General features: G+C 36.8%; 1 protein-coding gene across 4 annotated transcripts in view; it reads left to right on the forward strand.

Annotated features, from left to right (window-relative positions):
• CSDE1 (cold shock domain containing E1) overlaps window positions 1-25,923 on the forward strand; it is a 40,239-nt gene that overhangs the window by 12,940 nt on the left and 1,376 nt on the right. The window contains exons 3-20 of one of the 4 annotated variants that reach the window (XM_047726414.1): window positions 3,243-3,420; window positions 5,071-5,269; window positions 6,269-6,378; window positions 6,780-6,872; window positions 7,488-7,585; window positions 10,312-10,393; window positions 10,745-10,873; window positions 10,982-11,107; window positions 11,715-11,927; window positions 13,493-13,633; window positions 13,718-13,882; window positions 17,115-17,222; window positions 17,826-18,001; window positions 18,575-18,687; window positions 19,897-20,016; window positions 23,431-23,609; window positions 24,369-24,532; window positions 25,499-25,631. In XM_047726414.1, the coding sequence (XP_047582370.1) occupies window positions 3,259-3,420; window positions 5,071-5,269; window positions 6,269-6,378; window positions 6,780-6,872; window positions 7,488-7,585; window positions 10,312-10,393; window positions 10,745-10,873; window positions 10,982-11,107; window positions 11,715-11,927; window positions 13,493-13,633; window positions 13,718-13,882; window positions 17,115-17,222; window positions 17,826-18,001; window positions 18,575-18,687; window positions 19,897-20,016; window positions 23,431-23,609; window positions 24,369-24,532; window positions 25,499-25,631 (2,511 nt within the window). In that variant the 5' untranslated portion in view covers window positions 3,243-3,258. The remainder of the gene's footprint in view (window positions 1-3,242; window positions 3,421-5,070; window positions 5,270-6,268; window positions 6,379-6,779; window positions 6,873-7,487; window positions 7,586-10,311; window positions 10,394-10,744; window positions 10,874-10,981; window positions 11,108-11,714; window positions 11,928-13,492; window positions 13,634-13,717; window positions 13,883-17,114; window positions 17,223-17,825; window positions 18,002-18,574; window positions 18,688-19,896; window positions 20,017-23,430; window positions 23,610-24,368; window positions 24,533-25,498; window positions 25,632-25,923) is intronic. The other 3 variants (XM_047726415.1, XM_047726416.1, XM_047726417.1) reach the window with 3 other exon arrangements.

The following is a 25,923-nucleotide window of genomic DNA, read 5'->3' on the forward strand; positions in this document are numbered from 1 at the left end:
TATCTCTCTCTCTCGTTTTCATATTATAGCATAAGCTTATTCATACATCCTTTCTAATGACTGCAGAGCATTTACATAAATTACTGTGACTTCTTGAACTAGCTTTAGACGAGATTCTTTGAAGGCATTTGTTACTAAAACATTTCTATGAATGTGTTTGTGCAAAGTGTTCACATTTCAGACTGCTCCAGGATAGGTTTCCTGCATTGAAATTATTAAGGAAAACAACTCCACGTCTTGATACATGTTGCTAAACTGCATTCAGAAAGGTTATAACCAGTTTACCACCATAAAAATATTTGAACATATTATTCTTAATCTATCTTCTCACGATTTTTAAATCTTTTATCTCTGGTAGTTTGGTAATGACTAATTTGCTTTATTGAAATTTCTTATTGATAGAGCTGAAGTTTTTGTGTTTTGTGTCTAATGTTTAATTATGGTCTTTAAGACTAACTTATTTGTCTTAATACTTTTAGTGTTAAGACAAATGAGTGCCTAATATGGGCCAGCAACTGTTTTCTAGACTCTCAGGATTTAGCTTTGAACAATATAGACACGGATTGCCCTTGCCCATATAGACAATGTTTTTCCTATACTTACATACCTGTGATTGAATTTAACTTCTAAATTAGGTGCAGTAAGATACTAATATATAGCAGTTATAATAGTATGTGAACGTGTCTCTGGAAATAATCTTTTTTTTTTTTTTTTTTGAAATTTTATTTATTTATCTGACAGAGACATAGCGAGGGAGGAAACACAAGCAGAGGGGGAGTGGGAGAGGGAGAAAGCAGGCTTCCTGCTGAGCAGGGAGCCTGATGTGGGGCTCTATCCCAGGACCCTGGGATAGTGACCCGAACTGAAGGCAGACACTTAACAACTGAGCCACCCAGGCGCCCCTGGAAATATTGTACAGTACTTGGCCTTGTTTTAATGATGTGAGGTGATAAAATGCTTACGTGACGGGATGAAGTGATGAATGACATATGGATAGTGATGCAGTGTGACGCTACTGTTGACCTTCTGAGGATATGTCAGGATATAGCACCTGCTTCCAGACTGCTGTTGCGGGGAGGTGGGGGGTAACATTGCAGAAGGCAAAATGCGGAAAAGGGATGACTGTTACAGATCTTACGGATTTAAATTTCCTTAATAGTACACTGAGATATTTGCATTTGTTTTCCTTAAGTTTGAGTATAAAACTTGTCCTTTTCATTTAATCAAATATTGATCCTTTCCTTTGCAGTTTTTTTCTATTTCAAATCTAGAAAGTCTTCCTTCCAAAAAAAATTTTTAATAGTATGTTTTTATTTGATGTTTGTTAGAGTATTTAACTCAATCTGTCTTCAGTATATTTTTGTATGCTATAAAGTGAGCAAATAAATTGAATTTTCCCACTATTTAAAAAAAGCCAAGTAACATTTATACATTGGTCCTTTCCTTCCACCTTTTGGGGGGGAGGTCTTTATCTTAATTTATTATTAGGTTCCTGTTCTTGAGCCATGAACTTTTTTCATTGGACTTACACTTATGTAATTGGTGGTGGTTTTTTAATGAACTTTTATTTTGTTTAATGGTAAAGTATAGTGCTGGTTAAGAAAACTTTACAGTGCAATAGAATTGTAGTTTAAATTGTGAGGATTCTTTGAAGGGAAGGGTGTTAACCTATTGTTTTATCGAAAATTGAGTAATATGTTTTTCCTTAGAAAAAGAAGAAACACCCCCCCACACCCACCCATAGATGAAAGCTAGAGAAGGAAACTTCAGTCAGGAAAGATTCTAGGAGAAAGGAAAGGCCTTTTTCAGTTGTGTTTTGATGTTCATTTAGAGGTGAGGTGAGACTTAAAGAGCAATACAGCTTAAATTCCAGAACCTTCCTTGTAATTCTGTTTCATTTTCCCTTAGAAAAACAAGTGTCTTACCTTGTTCCTACAGGAATATGTGGTAGGACTGGAGACTTGAGGTTTCTGTGATTTCAAGGCCTGTGTGTTACAAATGCCAGTATAGTGTTCTTACCTGTATGGTAATAAGAACTATCATCCAAATATGAGAGAAGCTCAGCTTGAAAGTCATGATCCAAGATATATCTTGGGCTTAGAGTAGTCTTCTTCAGATTAATTTGATCAAATGGTTAGTGTAATAGCATGTACAGTCAATGTGTACATGTATATATTCTTAGAAATCATGTGAGTATGCTATATTTGTGTTGTAAAATCTAGTGCTACAAATAAGATAAAGATGAAATACGCAATATTATAAAAATATTTTACCTGTTAACAGTGCAGAAACTTTCCACTCTTACTAAAAATACTATGTCTAACTGCTTAGTTTTTAGGTGTTTAAAAACTTTATACCATCATGAATTATTATGTGAGGAACAATGTACGTGTAGTGTGTTAATTGCTCCTAGTGTAAGTCTGTACATAGTCTTGATATTAATGTTTTGGCAGACTTGTCAAGATATTATTAAATGGTCATTTTATGTTCTGATTTGGAGGTCAAAGAACTAGTACTAGGATGAGAAGTGTCGGGTCCCATTTTCTTTGCTTATGTTTGCCTTGTTTAGCATGGTCTACCTAAGATTCTTCTGTAGCAATCTTTTTCAACCATTTGTCTGTTTTTGAAGGCAGTGTAGTTAATCTAGATAGCTAAGTTTGTCCACTTAATTGGGCAAATATAAACTAATATGCTGAAAGTAAATGAGTGGGGGTTTCACTTACCACCCTCTTGTGTTCCTCACCCTTCCCTCAGAACACCTAATTAATGTGTATATATGTGATGTGATCTAACATACCAACTCAATCCTCTCCTGCAAGTACATGATAAATATTTACAAAGCTTAGTTTTATCTTTGGACAAAATAAATATGTAGTTGTAATATTTTCTTCCCATATCCCATTGGATTATCTTGTGTGTACTCTGGGGAGACAAGTTGATTGAGATTTTAGATTATTTGTAAAGTTGTGAGATGTTGAGAAGAAATTGGGCGGAACTGTGTCATTATAGCAACCACCAGAGAATCCTGATGGCATTTTAAAAATTGTAAATGTTGTGGATTAGGGATTGTAAAAATACGATTTTTAAAAATACATTTCAGCTTGACCTTTTAATATTAACGCCATTATTTCTTTCGTCAATAGAAATCTGATTGAATTATATTTTGCTGAAGTAACCTGGTGAATCTGAAAAGATAAAGAAGTTGACTGTCATGTGTGTGTTAAATTGTTCTTGATCCATAGTTACAAACATTGTGCTATGTTATCACAGCTGTTTGAGATGGAGAATGCTTTTACTGTATCATCATCAGATCCTCATCCCCCTCCTGCAGCCCCTCCTTCACATTCTTTACCTTTATCTTCATCTTCTACCTCATCTGGGACTAAAAAACAAAAGAGGACCCCCACGTATCAGAGATCTGTAAGTCAGGAAAACTGTCATCTTAGCTTATTTTGCTTTGTGTTAAGAGCATGACTTAGGAGGACCACTCCCTTCTGTTGAAATAACCTGCAAACTCACTTTCTAACTTCCCTAGGCATTTCCTTTATCTTGTAGTTTAGTGTCTTGCTACTCAAAGTGAGTCCAGAAGTCTAAAGTGTTGCTGTCACCTTGGGAGCTTGGAGAATCTCAGACTCCTGCCCCCAGTACCATCAGTATTTTGTATTTTAATTAGATTGCCAGGTAGTTGAAGTTTGAGAAGCCCTAGTTTAGAGCCAGATCATAGAGGGAGGCCTTCTTAGTTTGAATCCTCTACCGTTTGACTTTGACAAGTCATTTAACCTTTCTGGGTCTGTTACCTCATTGGTAGGGCGGTGATAATACTACTTTCTAATGGGCTTTGTAAAAATTAAATAAGTTAATAAATGGTAAACAGAGCAATGATTAGCACAAAAGAACTAGAACTTAAGCACCTACGGGTTGGGTGGCTTTGATTTGCATGATTTGGCCATCTTACACACTGTTTCACTACTCATACTTGGGTTTAGTGTTCTACAATTTGTCATTCTTTTTTTTTTCCTAATGAAAGATATTTTTATTAATAATGCCACATCACACTTAGGATGCTTATTAATAAGTCAAATTTTCAGTGAAAGGGTCTAAAACTAGTAAAGATGTGGATATGTTGCTGTTACAGTCCTGACCTTTGCTAGGGATTTTGTCCTCTTCAATTCATCACTTATATTAATAAAATAATTTGTTTTTATAGTGTCCCTCAAGGCAAAATGAAATATCCAATGTGATAGACAATATTTGATGATGTAAACAGGTTCCATTGCATTGTACTTAAATAGCTCTTTTCAATAAAGATGTTTTCTTTTGCTTTATATGATCATAGAAGCAAATGGCAGTATTTAGAGATTTCATCAGCATCTGAAATGGATGAAAAGATTTCTTTAAATATACCTGTGAAATGATTAAAAATTTTTTGATTTGAAGAGCTTTTGTTTTCTTGGAGTTTTGTCTTAGAAAAATCCTGTTTTCCAACTCACTATTTTGGCTCGTTTTCCATTGGAAAATCTATGCATTTATTTTCTGATATTTTCTAGTTTGAAATAAGTATTTCATAGCAATTTCCTTTTGTTTTCATCTCTACTAATTTAAATAATTGCTTTTGGATGCATGGCTTAACAAATAGTATTCAGGTTTCTATTTAAGTCTCAAAGTCCATTTGAGTTTGTGTTCTGGTAGTCTTCTGGTAGTTTGGGTTGCCATCCCTTGGATATCCATTACCCGTCTTCTGAAATTATTGTTTTAGTAATTTAAAGTTAACATAAAAGAAGCTTTTACTCATGTAGCTGTTCTGCCTTAACACTGCACTCCAGAAATCCTATTTGCTGGTAAGTGAAAATTCTACCATAAATTGGGGAAGTTCCCTAAAATAAATGAAATTACTTCTTCTGAAGTGTTTTATAGCTAAACTAATATTTCAGTAATAAAAGTCCATAAATTTCCCTTTACCTACTTTATTTTCTTTACCTTTTTCCATTAAAAATTTAGTGGTTTGTTAGACTGAGTATGCTATGAAGATAATGTACAGATCTGAGTATATTCTTTTTCTTTTTAAAACAGATGAGCTTTGATCCAAATCTTCTCCATAACAATGGACACAATGGGTACCCTAATGGTACTTCAGCAGCACTGCGTGAAACTGGGGTTATTGAAAAACTGCTAACCTCTTACGGATTTATTCAGTGTTCAGAACGTCAAGCTAGACTTTTCTTCCACTGTTCACAGTATAATGGCAACCTGCAGGACTTAAAAGTAGGAGGTAACCTGTCACTGATTATCCTTTTTAAAATAACTCATCACACATTTCTGTTGCATGTCAACTTGCTTCTGACAGTATTACAGTTTGGGCCTTTTAATTGTCCCAATTACAGATGTGTGTCTCTGTAAACCAGCAGAATCTTGATTTCTGTTGTGTCTGTGGGGGGGGGTGAAAGACTCATTGACTTAAAGACACCTTTGAATTTTTTTTTTTAATAGATACTTGGAAGATCTAATTATTTTTCTCCATATTTATGACTGTAGTTATATATTGGATTTTAAGCCAATGGAAATATAAACTTAATAACAATGTTAGTTTTAACTATTTTATTAGGTCATATGTTTGGTAGTACCTGAATAAAAAAAAAAACTTAGAATGTTACCACGTGGACTGTTCATCTTGGTTTACACAATAAAAATCACTTTCACATATGAAAATATATGACTTAGTAGAAGACTGAAATTATAAGGTCTCGGTGTGTGTTTTTTAAAATATCTTTGGGGGGAAAGTCAGAACAATAGTTAACATGAGTATTTGCATACTGAATACTTTAAACCCTACAAGAGCATTATTTTGGTTGATCCTTATTTTGTGGATGAGGAAACCGGAGGTATAGAGAAGCTTAAGAAAAAAGAAAACTTGCCAAAAGTCATGATTTGCAGTATACGTATATACTGTGAAAATCAAGACTAAGATATTCCTATCTTAGTCTAAAGCAGTGGTTCTGAAGCATTCGTATGTATGAGAATAAACTGGAACGCTTGTTTAAACATAAATTGCTGTACTTGGTGCCTAGAGTCTGTCTTTGAGTAGGTCTGGAGTGGGGCCCAGGAATTGGCATTTCTTCTAAGCTCCCAGGTAATGCTGCTGTTACTGGTCCAAGAAGCACACTTTGAGAAATCACCAGTGTACAGCAACTCAAAGGCAAAGTTCGGCTTGAAAGTGAGATACCATTTTGTCAAAGTTAGTCCAACAAATACAATACTTACTTTATTTTAGATGATGTTGAATTTGAAGTATCATCTGACCGGCGGACTGGGAAACCCATTGCTGTTAAACTGGTGAAGATAAAACCAGAAATCCTCCCTGAAGAACGAATGAATGGACAAGTTAGTGGCTTTGATGCTTTGTGTTTTCTTAGGGCCCTGCATTTGGATATCTTTCACATTAGAAAAGGAAGATTCTCCCCATCTCCTCAGTTTGCACGCAAGAGAGCTATAGTATATAAAGATTATTATTTTAAAATTCTATCAGAAGCACTGGCATTTCTTGACCTGAAATATAAAATATGGTCAAGATTCAATTTGGGTTTTTACATATAACCCTAAGTCTATACTTACAGTCAGTTTGTGTACTGTAAGTTTGAAACTTGGCAGCATGACATCCTCTTGTGGATCATATTAAATGCATCCCTATGTATAGTATAGAGGATATTAAAATTCAGTTAATATTGCACAGTGCTGCTCCTGAAATGATTAGCAATGGAAATTTTTTTTTTTTTGACTGGTAGGTTGTGTGCGCTGTTCCTCACAACTTAGAGAGTAAATCTCCAGCTGCCCCGGGTCAGAGTCCAACAGGGAGTGTATGCTACGAACGTAATGGGGTAAACTTGTGTATTTTTCTTAAACCTTTGCCTGATCCACCATGTGATCTATAAGCGTACTTTAAAATTCAAAATAGAAAACGTAAGCTGCAGTTGATAAATTCAGTTAAATTTGGTTTCTAAGAGACTTCGAGTGCAGCATAATCAAAAACTTTAAAAAGAAAAAATCCTTAGGACTTCCAAGTGTCTTAGCTTGCCCAAGTGTGACCTTAGTTAGAATATTAAGGTAAAATGTTCCTTTTACTTGCTTTTTGGGGGGTTGTGGGACGGGATCTTTTTTCTGGTTCTTTTTAAGCACTAACTCCATCTTTTTGTTTGGAATGCCTTACATAAAAATTGTTTTTTTTGAAATGTAACTACAGTCTCTGGGCAAATGCTTCCACGTGTGTAAGCTTTTTGAAGTTGGATTGCTGCTCAGCTGTGGACTCGCAGAAGTCATCAGCATCATGGAGGGGAAGTGTGTGTTTATATGACTAAAACGATGTACTTGTTATAAAGCATTTTTAAGAAATTTGGCTTAAAATGCCAGTTTAAGAGGTATTTAACGAAGTAAATCACAGTATACAGAGAACATGCATCCTGCCAATATAGTAATAATAACTTATTAATTCACAGGAAGTGTTTTATCTGACTTACACCCCCGAAGATGTCGAAGGGAATGTTCAGCTGGAAACTGGAGATAAAATAAACTTTGTAATTGATAACAATAAACAGTAAGTTCTTTTATTCCACCTAAGTTGGGGTTTTTTGTTTTGTTTCTTTTGTCTACCCCCTCCAATAAGAAGAAATCTGAAATGAGTTAAAAACCTAACATGTAAATGTGGATAATTTTAATGATTTTCATGATCTTTTAAACTTCATTAAGCATTTCAGGGTCTGTTCTATGATGGGCACTGTGTGGATGTCAAAAATAGGAATATAATTAAAATATGGTCAGAGTTTTTAAGGAGCTGTTCGAGAAGTCCGTGAAAGTTTTGCAAAAGCAATAGTGCAGGAGAGAAGTTTTAAGGGAAGGGTGAGGGTGTAAAAGTAACTAGGGAGATTGCGGGGGTGGGGGAGCATTCTGAGTAGAAGTATAATTTTGAGGAAATGGCCAAAAATTTGAGTTGATTGAACTGACTGGATCATGGTAAGATGAAGTTTGAGCTTTATCCTGTAGTCCTAGGACTCTTTGAAGGATTAAGTTGGATGGTGGGAGCGGGGATGGAGGTGTGATCGGTTTAGGTCATTGTAGGTCATGGAGAGTAGTGGTGCTCTAGAGGCAGTGACATAAGAGTTAATATGCAAGATGAGATCTAATACACTAACATGCATAGGCCAGTGGTGATCAGGTGAAGTCAAGCCACACTGAGAAGATAAAACCATGTTTTGTGATTGATCAGGTAGAGGTGTATATGGGAATTACTGAGAGGGGAATCCCAAATGCCACTTCTTTGGCTACTGGGCAGATGATGATATTATTAACCAGACTAAGAAGATACAAAAAAAAAACTATTAAGTGTGGGAGAAGAATTCTGCTTATTTTGGCATTTCGAATTTGAGATGTTTGGGTATATCTAGGTGAAGTTACTGAACATGTAGTTGTATGTGTAAGTCTAAAACAAGCTAGTACTAGGATATACAGCTGTGAAATTCATCAGCGTAAGCAGTTTAAGGGAAGTGTAGTTAAGAAAGCCTAGGGATAATTATTTTTAAAAGAGTACAGAAGGAAGTTAAAAAAAAGTAGGAAGTTGAAAAAAATGCTAGGAATGTACTTTCCAACAGCACAGAGAAAGCAAAGACCCAAGAGCATGTGCAGAATTACTAGCCCTGAACCTTATTTCTTATAAAACTTTGGTCTTCATTTTAAGGAATCAGATTGAGGGGCTTCTGGGTGGCTCAGTTGGTTAAGTGTTGGACTCTTGATTTCCACTCAGGTCATGATCTCCAGGTTATGGGGTATGAGCCCACATTGGGCTCTGTGTCAGACTTTGTACTCAGCTGGAGCCTGCTCCCCTCTCTCTCCTCTTCCCCCATCTTGCATGTGCTCTTCTGCACTCTCTCTCTAAAATAAATAAATCTTTAAAAAATAGAAGGAATCAGATTGAGTTGGTGTTATATTAATAGTTCTAGTCTAAGGGCCTCAATTTGATCTCAGGAAGTACGGGGATAGGGCTTGAGTTTAACGGTGGAGCCAGGGAAGGGGTTTTATTTAACCTTTATTAAATTTCTGTGTGTGCCAAGCTCTTGCACTGAATATTTTAAGTATAGTTGTTAATCCTGAGAACAGCTTCACCTGATGTCTTCCATCTGTAAAATTGAGGTATGTTCTCACTTGCCTGAAGTCATAACAGCCTTGAAATAGCAGATATTTGAACCCCCAGTCTGGTTCTAAAGCCTTTTACTGTATAGTAAGTTGCAAATTTTTCCAGTGCCTTCATTATTCTGTTAATTTTTGAAATAAAAAGCACAGTTGGGTTATAGTTTGTCCATGAAAAATTAAGGGAAGTAACTACTTAGTCTGCAGCTTTTCTTAAAACAACTCTACCAACAGTTTGTATCATCTTTGAGATGAAGTCAGATTCATATTGCTGCTGCTCAAAGATGGGGACAGAATAATATGTGGTGCTTAATTTGTTTTCAGTGAAGGTGAATGTCATTTTTAAAAGTGTAGCAAATATCTTCTTTAATCACCGCATTTACTCAACTTTCTTATATGGCTTTTAATCAGAAATAATTGATGGGATAGCTACTAAATTCAGCACTTGTTGAAAACAGGGACCATCTCTTACTCATCTCTGTATCCCCAGTACCTTTGTTTGTAGCATATAATACTTACTCAAATGTTTATCCAAGAAATGATCTTCCTAAAACTTCAGATTCTCCATCTTTTGTTGCATTCAACTTGTGACTTCATTTCTTTTGTTGGAACAGGAAAGCATTGAGTGTCCATGATATTCTTTTAAGAATCTAAGAGAAAAATGATTCGTGTGTGTGTGTGTGTGTGTGTGTGTGTCTAATTTAGAAGGATAGGGAGTTTGAGCAAAAATCCTTTGCATATGAAGCCATATGAAAAGGACCATGTGCTGTAAACTACATTTGCTCTTCATGTTGACATAAAATTCTTGAGACCTCAGAAAACTAGTTTGTGGGGCACCTGGGTGGCTCAGTGGGTTAAAGCCTCTGCCTTCGGCTCAGGTCGTGGTCCCAGGGTCCTGGGATCGAGCCCCGCATCGGGCTCTCTGCTTAGCAGGGAGCCTGCTTCCTCCTCTCTCTCTCTGCCTGTTTCTCTGCCTACTTGTGATCTCTGTCAAATAAATAAATATTAAAAATTTAAAAATTAAAAAAAAAAAGAAAACTAGTTTGTTTCTCTCAACTTACCATGTCTAACCAAACCGATGCATTTTTCACCCCCTCTTTGATCCCCCCACCCCACCCCACCCAATTATTCCCTTTCTAGTACTGGTGCTGTAAGTGCTCGTAACATTATGCTGTTGAAAAAGAAACAAGCCCGCTGTCAGGGAGTAGTTTGTGCCATGAAGGTAAGTGCCATCAAATATAAGAAACTTGAGGTTTTTTTCTTTTACTACTTTCAGTCTGTACTTCATACCCAAGCAAGCCTTTTGTTTTTGTTTTTTCTCTTAATCTTCCCTTTAAAAATATTTTCACTGTTAACATCAGAAGTAATCTCTTAAAATTCCTTGGTTACTAATTCATTATGTTCTTTAAAATTGATATTGTTAATAGTAGACTTAACCAAATATGTTGTTTCTGATACAGTATAATTTTATGAAAAAATTGCTTATTGAATGCAAATTGTAATCATAAAGACATGCACTTAATAGTACCTAATGTTCCTATTATTTTTTTGGGTTTTGCTTGTTTGTCTTTAGGAGGCGTTTGGCTTTATTGAAAGAGGTGATATTGTAAAAGAGATATTCTTTCACTATAGCGAATTTAAGGGTGACTTAGAAACCTTGCAGCCTGGAGATGACGTGGAATTCACAATCAAGGACAGAAATGTAAGATAGATGACTGGCTTGATCTTTGGCCTTTTAAGATAAAAAATGAATTACATTTTTAGGAAACACTTAAAATTATATGATCCCCCCCCTACTTTTGTGATTTAGGGTAAAGAAGTTGCAACAGATGTCAGACTATTGCCTCAAGGAACAGTCATTTTTGAAGATATCAGCATTGAACATTTTGAAGGAACTGTAACCAAAGTAATCCCAAAAGTACCCAGTAAAAACCAGGTAAGGAGTCTTTTTCAGGAGAGTTTTCTTTTGTCTCATCAGTAGTAGAATAATTTGGTATACAGAAACTTTAATTAATGTAATTTTATGATGTTGAACAATTGACTATTTCTTGATATATATAATTAAACTAAATGAGAAACCAGTGATTGTATCCATGGATATGTTTTAGTTTTTACTGGTTTCTAAGGAGAAAGGGACAAAACTGCTGGTTAAATTGGGGGAAAACCAGTTTGGGTGTGCATTTATTGGGGTTCTCTTCAAGGGCCCATCCCCTTCCCCCGTTTGTTTCATTTGTGTGGGAGATAAGGTGAGGAGAGGACACTGGTGGTGTCATTGCTGAAGAAATGTGAAACATAAAAGACTTGAAATTCTTTTCCTTAAATATCTCTGTGTCATAGTGGAGGTTCTTAACCTCCACATTTTTTTATGATTGTGTGACCGTAGAACACAGATCTTTCAAATTGGACTTGTTATCAACATCTTTTTTCCCTGTAGGGAACTGTTTATTATAAATAACATGGGTTTGCTGTGTGTTCTTCTTGTTTGACTTAGAACTAGGAAGGATGAGAAATCTCCAGCTAAAATAGTTTTTCCTTCTCATCAGAATGACCCATTGCCAGGACGCATCAAAGTTGATTTTGTGATTCCTAAAGAACTTCCCTTTGGAGACAAAGATACAAAATCCAAGGTGACCCTGCTGGAAGGTGACCATGTTAGGTTTAATATTTCAACAGACCGACGTGACAAATTAGAACGAGCAACCAACATAGAAGTTCTGTCAAACACATTTCAGTTCACTAATGAAGCCAGAGAGATGGTACGTGTTGGATATTGTTCGATACTTGTATTCAGTATGGGGCCAATATTATATTTGAATTCGTAATGCTATATTGAGAAGTTTTTAAGATAATGATAACATTGGGCAGTTACCTTAGTGATTAAGAACACAGGTCTTTGAGTCAGTCTAGGTTTGATATCTAACCCTGCCAGTTATCTTGGAGTAGATGTGAAAAAGTTTTAGAAAGTGTGTACAGGATGATTTCTGAGATCTTTAGAGAGTCATTGATTCTCTGGACCTTAAACAGAAAGATTGAGAAAAATCAGGTCTGTTGTAGAAAGTAAATTTTCCCAAACTGTTCCATAAAATGTTTAGTAAACACTAAGTAAAGTTAAATAGGTTTTGGGTTTTTTTGGGCTTTGCATATTCTTTTTAGTGGATATAAATCCAGGAATGACATGTACCAGAATTGTTTCCCAAACATATTTTATGGGCTTGCTTTTCATAAATTAACTTTCTCAGATGTAATACATTGTTTTGTTGAGGGTCATAATGTGTGGTATATCTCATGCTGTTAGTAGAACTGGGTACATTCACTGGAAATTTTAATTCCTTGGAACTTCTAACCTTTACCTTTAGAGATCTGATCTTATTTGACACTTGCAGTGTGCTTTTAACTTTAAAAATTTTGAGAACCAAAGGATTGTGTTTTTAAGAACTTCTCAGGTAGCATCTATTTCGCTTGACAGTGTGGACTGCATTGTAGAGTCCCTTGGCTGCCATTAAGATTTAGCAAGGATTAAATGTCAGAATATTGTTTATGCTATATTCAGAACTGGTTATAGAATAGTCATCAGTAATAATGTAAATAAACGTGCAATATATAAGTCATTGGTAGGTTGATAATAATTGTTTCAGTAAACATTTGTATACCTGCCATGTGCCAGTTAACTCTGGATATAATGCTACCACAGAGCTGATAATTTAGTAAGATGGGGGAAAAAATAAGGAAAGGATTTCCTGTATTTTATTTATTCTTCAGACCTAAATTTTAAGCCTTTCTTGTGCCTAAACTCAAATAAAATTTTTTAAGGTAGAGACTAAAAAGTTGCCTTTAGTTGACTTTGGAAGTTTTTGAAATATTAGTGTATAGATTTTTGTAAATTCCCAGATGTCATCATAAAGCTTGGGCCTCATTTGGAGTCTTCGATTCTACCACTTAATTAGCTGAGTGCTTTGGACAAACTGCTTAACCTCCCTCAGCCTCAATTTCCTCATCTTGCAAAATGGGGTAATAATACCAAGTTCACAGATTTGAGAATTAAAAGGAATACATTGTGTGCATGTTCACATTCAAATGTTGATAATTTTTCCTATGCATACTGGCCAAGGAGTAGCATCTCACACATTGCTTAAAGGGTAATTTACTAAAAGACTGAAAAGCAGTGAGTTTGTATTTAAATGGAGAAATTAAAATGTAGATACAGAATTTGAGTCATTAATACAGAGAATTCCTAATGAATTCAACTTGATGCTTCCAAAGTTGAATGTCGTTTTCTTGGCAAGCTTCACAGCCAGTGAAAATATTATTGTTTGGATTTCAGGGTGTAATTGCTGCCATGAGAGACGGTTTTGGTTTCATCAAGTGTGTGGATCGTGATGCTCGTATGTTCTTCCACTTCAGTGAAATTCTGGATGGGAACCAGCTCCATATTGCAGATGAAGTAGAGTTTACTGTGGTTCCTGTGAGTAGTTTTTGAGGAAAGAATAGAATGGTTCCTTGGTGCTTTGTTTTTCAGTTTAAAGTTACTTTTGTTTTTCACTTGTAGGATATGCTCTCTGCCCAAAGAAATCATGCTATTAGGATTAAAAAGCTTCCCAAGGGCACGGTTTCATTCCACTCCCATTCAGATCATCGTTTTCTGGGCACTGTAGAAAAAGAAGCCACTTTCTCCAACCCTAAAACCACTAGCCCAAATAAAGGCAAAGAAAAGGTAAGTTTTACATGATCAAAATGATTTGTGTAGCTTTCTTTTTTTTTTTTTTTTTTTTTAATTTATTTATTTTAGAGAGAGGTGTGCAGTGGGCTGAAAGGGGCCATGGGAGAGGGAAAAAGCAGACTCTAAGTTGAGCATGGAACCTGATTCGGGGCTTGATCTCACGACCCTGAGATCAGGACCTGAGCTGAAATAGGTATCGGATCCTTGACTGATTGGGCCATCCCGGCGCCCCTGATATATGTAGCTCTATATTAGTCTTCTGCTTCAAGGAAACCACTGTCCACACAATAATGGAGTTAAGTATTATCTCTTTTGGAATTATCTAATATTAATGGTGGTGAACTAATCTATAAGTTTTCTGATCTCAGCACTATTGACTTTTGTGTGGGAGTGGGTTGCTCTTGAGTACATTGTTGGATGTTTTGCAGCTTCCCTGGCCTTTTCCCAGTAGAGACCAGTATCTTTCCTCTCCCCCTCTGTGACAGCCAAAAGTGTTTCCAGATACTGCCAGACATCCCAGAATCACCCCTGGTTGAGAAACACTCATCTAAAATGACAGTACTTGTCTTCCAAAGCAGTTTAAAACTTCCACATTTGGGTAGACTCAGTTCACACATTTGAACTCCCATTTATTGACTAGTTCACTGAATAGAAATATAAAGCTGTCTAGTCTAACATGGCTTTTGCTCTCAAGTAAGTAATAAATTGAGAGTGTACAGAAGCAGGGAATCCATGCAAAATATAAAATGTTGCCCAAAAATGTCAGTAAGAGTGCTATGGTGAAAATGAATTCTAAACTGGGGGCGGGGGGGCTGGGATAGTTTCACTAAGGCACTGGCATTTAATAGGTAGAGATAACTGAGGAAAGGACATTCCTTACAGAATAGAGGCCAGATGAGAAAAATTCAGTTTCTTTAGAAAGCACTATGTATTAAATAGGAAGACAGGGTTTTTCTTTGATGGGGCCAAATAGGGGAAATAAGAGTGAAAAATCAGAATACAGAAAGATTGAGAAGGTTTGATTGCTACTCTGAAGAATTTAGACATTGTACTCAGTAGATTTCTTTTAGAAAGTGTCATCAGATATGCATTTCAGGAAGAAATGGCAATAGTATGAACCCTAGATGGGGGTGTGGAGAAAGGCAAAAAATGAAGAGGCCTGATAGGAAGTTTAGATAGTTGTTGAACCAGGGGACAGAGATCATGGATGTAGACAAGAGAGAAGGAACATGAAAGAGAAGGTGATACAATATTTAAAAATAACTAGAAGCCTATAAGAGTGGAATAGCATTTTTTTTTTTTTTTTGAGAGAGCACAGGGGAGGAGTAGGGAGAAGGAGAAGTAGACTCCCTGCTCAGCAGGGAGCCCAGTGTTCTGCTTGATCCAAAGGCTCTGGGATCTTGACCTGAGCTGAAGGCAGACGCTTAACTGACTTAGCCATCCAGGCACCCCAAGAATAGATTAGCATCTTGTTTTACCATTTTTTTTTTTTTTTTTTTTTTTGTAGCTTAGGAAATCACTTCATCTCTGAGCTGAAGTTTTTAAACAAAAAAATCAGTGTCATAGTTCATTGAAAAAGCTCTCACAGGGCCTAGCCCATAGTAGGAATTTCACAAGTGCTCCTGTTAAAAATAATGAAAGCAAAAGAAAACCAGTAGGGCTTATTTTTAATGGTTTTTGGGTCTTAGAATGCCCAGCTTCCCAGATGGCTCTGCCAAAGCTGACTTGATCAAGAGAGCCTTTGTATGAGACTTTTCCTGCCCTTCTATTTTTCTTTCTTGGCCAATACTGGACCCTCATGAGTCCTTCTGTCATTGGGCTTATTTATAACCGTGTATTACACTTGTTTATGAATCTGTGTTCTCTACTAAACTGGGCTCTTCAAGAGCAGGGATTGTCTTATCTCTATTTCCTATACTTGCTGTGGAGTATGGTGTCAGGTGATGGCTAGATATCGAGGTTAATGGATTATAGTTGAGAGCAAAATCAAATGCTGAGATTTTGAGTGTGGTTAACTTGCAAAAGAATCAGTGTAAGACCTGAATTCGCTGACCACCTCCTTCATTTAACCAAAGTCAGGTACTTAGCATAATTTTGTGCTGGCTGTATAACCTTGGTCGAGTTTATTTTAACTTCCTACCTAATAGAGATCAGAGTAACTTTTTTTTCTTTTTTTTAAGATTTTATTTATTCATTTGACAGACAGAGATCACAAGTAGGCTGAGAGGCAGGCAGAGAGAGAGAGGAGGAAGCAGGCTCCCTGCCAAGCAGAGAGCCCGATGGGGGTTTCGATCCCAGGACTCTGAGATCATGACCTGAGCTGAAGGCAAAGGCTTTAACCCACTGAGCCACCCAGGTGCCCCCAGAGTAACTTTTGAAGATGGTTTTATCATAACATTAAATTTGGTAATATAAAGTGCCTAACATAATGTCTGATACAATTTAAATGTTCAGTATGATTACATAGCAGTTGTACAAGGAATATGAATGATAAAAGAGTAGAAATTAATTGGTTTTGAATATTAATAGTTGGTAATGTATTCTGGAGCTTAGGAAAGGAGAGATGTGGGCAGCAATCCCCATAGGAATGATATTTGAAACCATAGGAGCAGTATAACTTATGTAGTTGCTCTACAGTGTTGTTTACGTGTGATTCTATGTGGCATATCTGAAATTTCTTAAGACTTTTGAAGAGCTAATCTTTCTAGTATTCATTTAAGTGTTACTGTGGAAACATTGGTGTAGTTGCCTGAATATCACATGCTCTGAACTGTGCTAGATCCTATACCAAATTAAATTCTTATTCATTAGTTAAATTAATTTCATACAAAACACTACAGGGTACTATGGAAGATTAAAAGTAGGTGATAGAAAAGCTTCTTACCCTACAGAATTTCCACTTTGCTAAAAATTCATGCTTAGTTTAATTTCTGACGGTCTATGAGAAATATGGAGTAAGTATGTAGTAAATTTTCAATAAGCTTTCCCTCAACAAAAAAATCGGGTTCTTGAGACTAAAAAGACAGCAGATTGAGTTGGTCTTAGGTTAAGGCAAGACCCCCTTTTATTCATAAGAAAAATCTATTACTGTTAGGGAACCCTAGAATAGGATACTTCCATAGCTGTGCCAATTCTGTAGCTCAGAGGTCTGTAAAAATTGTAGCTGCTTATTGCCTTTTGGTTCTTCATACTTTTCATTGTATTCTGTTTTTTTTTGTTTTTTTAGGAGGCTGAGGATGGTGTTATTGCTTATGATGATTGTGGGGTGAAATTGACAATTGCTTTTCAAGCCAAGGATGTGGAAGGATCTACTTCTCCTCAAATAGGAGATAAGGCAAGATAATTCTGCTGATTTGAGAGCAGGGTTAAAGATTGTCATCTTAATCATAAGCCTTGTACGATGGTTTCTTTCGAATTGTATCAAGTTTTGCTAAAACTGCTTTGAGCTTATGAGGTTAATATAGGAACATCTTCCCATTTTAAAAGTGGCTTACTCAATTAGAACAGGGTCTAGAAAGCCCTTGTTAAAGCTTTTTGAGGAGTATTTAAAACACTAGCTAAGATATGCCTAAATCAATTAACTTAGATAAAAGTAATATTACAAGCTAAAACAGCCACCAAAATATTAGCAAAGTAAAATCACACTGAAGATTTTCTATTGCTTTGCATTTTTCTCATACTTACAATGTCTGGTTTTCTGATAGCCCTGCTTTAGAGAAATTGAGACTCTATAAAGAATAAATATACACTGGAGAACAAAACTTGATCCCTTATGAAAAATGGAATGAGACATAGAAGTGTTAGTTTTGGTGAAAATGTATTTAACACAAAGGATATTTAGAGTGGAAAGCATGGTCTAGGGGAAGTTACAGTTCCTGAGGTAAAGAGCTTGATGTGGAAAAGACATGGTATTAATGAGTGGCCTTATTTTTCACAGGTTGAATTTAGTATTAGTGACAAACAGAGACCTGGACAACAGATTGCAACTTGTGTGCGACTTTTAGGTCGTAATTCCAACTCCAAGAGGCTCTTGGGTTATGTGGCAACTCTGAAGGATAATTTTGGATTTATTGAAACAGCCAATCATGATAAGGAAATCTTTTTCCATTATAGGTGAGGAATGCCTTATAGAACTTAGAGCTTACTATCCATTCTTTGGGAGTCCAAAATATTTAGTTTTGGGTGGTTATATATTTTTTTAATTCCAAATCTCATATTGGTAAAATTATGGCAATATATAAATAAAAGTTACATATTGTATAGAGAATATGTGGCCAAAAGATAAAAGCCTGTACCTGCTTTGAACATTGGATAGGAACTTTCCTGCATCGGTGAAAGAATACTGTTTCGTATGTTGTCACCAGATAATTATACGTTTGATTTGGTGTTCTAATATAGCATAGTGTTAGTTAAGGCTGTGGACTCTTAGCCGGTTCAGGTTTAAACCCAGACTCTGCCACCTAATTAACCTCCTGGTATCTTAGTTTCATTGTCTTAAAACTGGGGATAATGGTGACCTCTTAATGGGTTGTTTCTGAGGATTAAATGAGTCAGTGCCTATAATGCGCTTAATACAGTATCCAGCATAAGTAAGCACGCCATGAATGTTGTTATATAAGAAATAAAATTTATTTGCTACTGTTGATATTTGTGGTGATTGTTTATTCACGTTTCCTTTCTTCCCAGTGAGTTCTCTGGTGATGTTGATAGCTTGGAACTGGGGGACATGGTCGAATACAGCTTGTCCAAAGGCAAAGGCAACAAAGTCAGTGCAGAAAAAGTGAACAAAACACACTCAGGTAATGAACTGTGATTTCTACTTGTTCATTCTGCTTTTGGTGTGAAATAAGGGGTAGGTAGGATACGAGAGGGAGCAAAAACCCAATCATTCTAGATTAGTGGTGTCCCAGGTATCATCCAGCAGCATTACCTGGCTACTTACTAGAAATAATAAGTTCTCCGAGCTACCCCATATGTACTAAAGTCAGGTTGGGCAATCTGTTCTAACAAATCCTTTAGATAATTCCAATGTACATTTGAATTTGAGAACCACTAGATAGATGGTTTAGGTCATTTGCTTTATGCTTATTTTCAATTTAATATCTGTTTCTTAAAAAATAATTCTTAGATAAAATATTCATAGGGATGGGGAGAGGCCTTCCTCTAGGAGACTGTTTTGGAAAAGAATGAGTCAATTAGGTAAAATAATGGGAACTTAAGAAAATTATTGCTATTTGGATCTCTAACTTTTAAAAAACCTATACTTTTTGGCTTTCCTCTCAGTTTCCCAAGTAACACTTTCATTAGTGAGACCTAGAGAAAGGACAGCCGTGAATATTCATTTCAATTCAGTAAATATCTAAGTGCATGCTGTGTTTTAGGTACTGGGGATATAGCAGTGAAGAAATCAGACAAATCCCTGACTTTGTTGAGTTTATTTTTTAATTTGCCTGTAGTCACAGGCAAACAAGATGAGTATTGTATGTAGTATGTTTAGAAATATAGTAATATATATTATTAAGATTAAAGTAAAGAGGGGGCGGGCCTGGGTGGCTCAGTTGGTTAAGCCTCTGCCTTCAGCTCAGGTCATTATTCCAGGATCCTGGGATTGAGCCCTGCACCAGGCTCCCTGTGGGTCAGAGCCTGTTTCTCCTCTGCCCACCCTCTTCTCTCTCTCTCATTAAAAAAAATAATAATAAATAAAGATTAAAATAAAGGGAAGTGTGTAAGTGTTGGGGTTGCCATTTTAGAGACGGGGGAAGGCACCCCCTAAAAGTAATACTTGGTCACCTAGAAAAGATGAAGAGAATAAGACATGTTTTAAATTTAAGTACTTGTTAATTCCGTAAATTAACTTTCTCTGTTTTATGGTAGTTTAGAAATATTTCAAGAATAGCAGACAAGCAGTCAACCCACTGTTAACATTTGTTGCAATGATTTTGGCTTCTTTTCATCTAGAATGAGTTGAAATTGTTGAGTAAGAAGTAGAACATGCTTTTGTTTTGTAGTGAATGGCATTACTGAGGAAGCTGATCCCACCATCTACTCTGGTAAAGTCATCCGCCCCTTGAGGAGTGTTGATCCAACACAGACTGAGTACCAAGGAATGATTGAGATTGTGGAGGAAGGTAAGAGCATCCCTATCAGATATGTTGGTGGTGTTGCAGTTCTTTTTGGATTCCTTAAAAACTGAAACTAAGGAAAAGAGATTCTTCCCTACCCCCACCTACTTCCATCTCTTGGCTTTCATTTCTGTATTCTTTGGAAATTAGATCAGCCTGGATTTATATCGTGAACAAATGATAAGTGAGAAACTGAGTTACTGAAATAGACTGAGAATAAAATCTCACACCAACAATAATCCTCCAAGGTGTGATATCAGATATACTGATTATGTTTACTACAACTTCATAGTTTTTTTTTGTAATATTTTCTACTTATTTATGTCAGTATTGGCAAATTTTCCTAGTAGCATTCACTTCTATGAACATTTTTGCTTTCTGTTAAAGTACTGTATTTATTCCTCAATATCTAGGTTTCCATGTGGATCCTACTACTTGTCTCTGGGCCAAAGCTCTCTGCATTTTTCATCTTTGGCTTTTTTTCCCCCGCATCTTCAGTAATTCTCTGAGTTCTGGTACCATTCCTTATCCCTAGGAATTAGCACCAAAAAGACAACCTTGGAGGGTACCTAGGTGGCTCTGGTCATGAGTTCGAGCCCCGAGTCGGGCTCCACTCTCAGTGTGGAGTCTGCTTGAGCTTCTCTCTTCTTCTCCCAATCCCACTCAAGTGCATGTGCACGCACATGCGTGCTCAAATACATCTAAAAAAAAAAAAAAAAGACTACTTTGTACATAAAATAAGTTTGCAATAGGGGTGGTAGTAGGAACCAATGGATGATTAGTATAGCTAAATTACATAATGACGGGGTTGGTGAGAGGGTTTGAATTTCCAACCAAAGATAATAGCTTGGCTCACAAAGAGAATAAATACTGTGTCATGTAAATGTCAAAGAGCATGAAGTGGGGAAGAACAGGTCATTTGAGAGAAAGAAATGAACCTTGATAACATGTTCCTTTTACCATATGAGGTCCTTAGGAGTTTGTTTTACACAGAACCTCAATACACCCCATCTCCCACCTACCCATCTCAAAACCCCTCCAAATAGGAATAGATTTTATAGAAAATCACTCTTAATCACTCCTTTTGTTAATTTGGGTCTAATTCATATTAATTTAAAATAAACTTATTTTGTTCTGCTTTCCCACCTTTACTTGTGGTTAAATACACTATTTAAAAAAAAAAAAAAATCACTCAGTATAGATCTGGCCTTTTACAAATCAGTATTTTAAACCAATGCCAGGATTACACCATACTCCTAAAAGGGCTGTGGGGGCTAGGCAACTTACTAAATTGTCCTTCTTCCTCCTCTGTAAATGCCACTTACTTTGTGTTCCCAATCCCCAATCCATTTATTCTTCACCACTGGCTCTAGGATACAGTCCAGAGCAAGGATTTTATGGAAAAGGAAACTTTCCTGAAATTTACAAGCCTAGAGGTTTTTGAGACTAGACCGGTCACATTTTCCCACTTGTTGATGGGAACAGCTCTTTTATTCAGGAATACAACAACTTTATATAAGACCATGGACTTTGAAGTAGGGCAAGCCTGGATGTGAAAACCAGCTCTTCCACTTTCTAGCTATAGAATCTTAGACAAATTACTTAAATCTTTCCTAGCTCAGTTTCTTCATCTTTGAAATGAAGATAACTTCAACCTAAGGTTCTGGAAATACTAAATATGAATCTCTAAGTGTTTAATAAATGGTAGTATTAACATAATTACATCACACCAGCTATCTCTAATCCTTCTACATGACTTCATCTGTTGGAAGTGTATCCAGAAGTTTGTGGTTCCTGTATGGTTTGTTTTTTTTTAATTATTTTATAACTTTTTTTTTTTTTAAGATTTTATTTATTTATTTGACAGAGATCACAAGTAGGCAGAGAGGCAGGCAGAGAAGCGGGGGAAAGCAGGATTCCTGCTGAGCAGAGAGCCCAATGCAGGGCTTGATCCCAAGACCCCAGGATAATGACCCCAGCTAAAGGCAGAGGCTTTAACCCACTGAGCCACCCAGGCGCCCCAGGGTTCCTGTATGTTTGAGAAGAAGACCTTCACTTACCCTATAATCATCATGAGAATTACTAAAAACATTTCCAGTTCTGAAGCTTCCTCTTCCACCTGATGGTTTTCTCCTCTTCATTTTTGTTGATTCACTGGCTTTACCATCCTGGCGAACTGATAAGCAGCTGAACCTTTGGCATGGTTTTTATTCCCAGCCTGCACTGACCTACAGCCAACGTTTTTTATTTACTCTTTTAATTTTTATTGTTTATTTATTTATTTATTTATTTATTTTAAAGATTTTATTTATTTATTTGACAGAGAGATCAGAGGCAGGCAGAGAGAGAGGAGGAAGCAGGCTCCCTGCCGAGCAGAGAGCCCCATGCGGGGCTCGATCCCAGGACTCCGAGATCATGACCTGAGCCGAAGGCAGCGGCTTAACCCACTGAGCCACCCAGGCGCCCCTTGTTCGTTTATTTTTAAGTAGACTCCGTAACTACCATGGAGCACATTGCAGAGCTTGAACTCAAGTCACTGAGATCAAGAGTTAAACGTTTAACCAACTTAGCCCCCAGGGCACCCCAGCCAACTTTTTTCTCTAGGGAAGAGCTCTTCAAAACTATGGTGGCTTGTTTCTGTAAAGAAAGGTGTCTTGAAACAGCCATAGCCATTCGTTTATATATTGTCTTTGGTTGCTTTCTCACTGCAGCAGCAAAGTTGTATAGTTGTGACAGGCGCAGGACAACCTACGACCCTAAAATGTTTACTGTTTTTTAAGAAAAAGTGTGCTGAGCTCTGAACTGGGAGAAAAGTACCGATTGGTTTGAGGGAGCCACAGTCAGAACAAAAAAAAGATGTAGAATGCCAAAGAAGTTTATCCACATTGTTTTTGCCTGTTCCTGACTTGTTTAATGCCCTGTTAGGTGTGGGCCAGAAGTATTTTCGACTGGTTGGCTAATATTGTGAACTGGGGAAGAAGATAATCCAGTGGATCATGTTAGCAACCCATTGTGCTTAAAACATTCAGATATTTAGGTAACAAGATTGTGAGTGATAGTGTTATTTTTAATTTTGTAAGTGTAGTTTAAAACTGTTTATTAGGGGTACTTGGCTAGCTCAGTTTAAAGAGCATGCAACTCTTGAACTCAGGGTAGTGAATCCAAGCCCCACATTGGATGTAGAGATTACTAAAAAAAATAAACTTTAAACTATTCATTAGCTGGTGAAGTACTGCAAGTTCTCACTTTTTTCATGATAGTATTTCATTGAAGCTTTATGGTAAAATTTCTCAGGTATGAAAATCTTATTAGGAACATAATGCATTTTTAGCAATTTACTTATTAATTTTATTAGGAACATCGGCATAGGACTGTTGTGAAATACTAGTGTTTAGACTTTGTACCTATTTCTCCTTACAGGGGATATGAAAGGTGAGGTCTATCCATTTGGCATAGTTGGGATGGCCAACAAAGGGGATTGCCTGCAGAAAGGGGAGAGTGTCAAGTTCCAGTTGTGTGTCTTGGGCCAAAATGCACAGACTATGGCCTACAACATCACACCCCTGCGTAGGGCCACAGTGGAGTGTGTGAAGGATCAGGTAAGTGGTAGTATCTCTGGATCTGAACTTGATCCTTTTATTAGTTGGTAAACAATAACCAAAACCTTGAAATTTTTTCAGCCAAGGGAAAACGGCCAATATTCACTTGGTTTTTATTTCTGTTCCACCCCTCTTTCAATGATTTGAGGTAGCTTTTAAAAAATATGAAGAAAACCACATGAAGAAAATGGTGATCAAGCAAAAAGAAAGTTAAGAGTATTATTAACATTACATGACAGGAAAAATAAATTTGGAGTGAGATATTTCAGAATAGAACAAGATTTTGTATACTTTAGCTCAGAGCTGCTTTTGCAGGCCACACAAGAAAGAAAGCTGTGTAAAAATGTTCATAAAATACACTTAGGGTAAACAAAACTGTTCCTAATACTAAGATCTCAGTATGATGTGTTTTTTTTTGCCTAATTCAAAAACTCCATATACTATATGAAGACACAAGCCAACATTTGTCTCAGTCAGGCTATGATAGATTGAATGGCAGTGATTTCAAAGATTTCTTCCCTGACAATTTTTTGGACCCATATCTTATATTCTAGCACAAGCAAGTCAACATTAATATACCATGTTTTATAAATCCCATTCTAGTTAGGTTCAGGCAGCGTACTTCATCCAGAGTGAGGTACTTTTCCCCCTTGTAATATGTCTCCCCCTTTTTTTTAAAGCTATCATTGTCTTTCCTTTTTTTTTCTTTTCTTTTTTTTTTTTTTTTAAGCTTTTTTTTTTTTCCCCCTCTTCCCCCAGTTTGGCTTCATTAACTATGAAGTAGGAGATAGCAAGAAGCTCTTTTTCCATGTGAAAGAAGTTCAAGATGGCATTGAGCTACAGGCTGGAGATGAGGTGGAATTCTCAGTGATTCTTAATCAGCGCACTGGCAAGTGCAGCGCTTGTAATGTTTGGCGAGTCTGGTGAGTTTGTTGTTGTTGGGCTGATAGGGTCCCTGGACTGCCTTTAAACTTTCGTAAACTCTGGTTTATCACGCTTCCTCACCTTTCATCACAGCTTTTTTTTTACCCTGCCACTTTCTGGTTATTTCTCGATCTTTCCGGTGTCTTTTTTTTTTAACCTCTAGTCTTCATTGTCTAAATTTTATAGTCTTACACATCTGGCCCAATGAAACATTAATTGGGTACATCCTATGTATTAGAACTTAGATACAGTAAGATTATGTAGTCCTTGTTCTTAAAGGTTCTGTTTAGCTTTTTCTTTCATTAAGCAATTTATATGCTGCTTAAAATTCTAACTTTATAGTCTCTATTTCTTTTTTTTTTTTTTTTAAAGATTTTATTTATTTATTTGTCATAGAGAGAGAAGCGAGAGTGAGCACAGGCAGACAGAGTGGCAGGCAGAGGCAGAGGGAGAAGCAGGCTCGCTGCCAAGCAAGGAGCCCGATGTGGGACTCGATCCCAGGACGCTGGGATCATGACCTGAGCCGAAGGCAGCTGCTTAACCAACTGAGCCACCCAGGCGTCCCTATAGTCTCTATTTCTTTAAGTGTTTTAAATCCATAACGTTACCGTGAGAGGAGCTGGGAGTCTCTTGAAATATTTCTTCATATTTAACTTTTCTAAGGCTTTTCACATCCACTACCTCATTTTGTGGATCTGGTTTTTCTAGTTGTAGATTAGATGGGATGAGGGATGACCCTCACCCAAATGATTCTTCCAGTTCCTCTGTAGTAATAAACCTTGAGTTCAGAATAAAAACAAACAAACTTGTCTGTCCTGTTTGCTAGCTAGCTGGCTAGGTGAGGCAAGAGTCCCTTATTAAAACTGAGTCATTTGGGGGTAGTTGGATAGAAAACATACTCCTCTGCAAGTGCTTGCTTTCTTCCACCAAGAGTTGCTTCTTCTCACCTCTTGACTTCATTGCAGTGAGGGCCCCAAGGCTGTTGCAGCTCCACGACCTGATAGGTTGGTCAATCGCTTAAAGAACATCACCCTGGATGATGCCAGTGCTCCTCGCCTAATGGTTCTTCGTCAGCCTAGGGGACCAGATAACTCAATGGTATGCGGGTGTACAAGGTTTTCGGGTGGGTAGGGGCAGCTGACCTGTATACTACTCAGGGTCTTATTTCGGCATAGCACAGAGCTTAATGAAGCGGGGAAACTTCAGGATTCTCTTTCACTACTCAGTATGCTTTTAACTAGTTAAAACTCCCTACTCATTTGTTCAGCCCCTAACAATAACGGTTTTGCTCACAATAAGCATATTTCTTGATCTTTCGAACAGATTTTAGGTAATAGATCAGGAGGGCTTACTATGGATTTCCTCCTCTGGGAAAGGGTGGTGATTACAA

Source organism: Lutra lutra, chromosome 4, assembly GCF_902655055.1.
Source record: "Lutra lutra chromosome 4, mLutLut1.2, whole genome shotgun sequence".
NCBI classification, from domain to species: domain Eukaryota; kingdom Metazoa; phylum Chordata; class Mammalia; order Carnivora; family Mustelidae; genus Lutra; species Lutra lutra.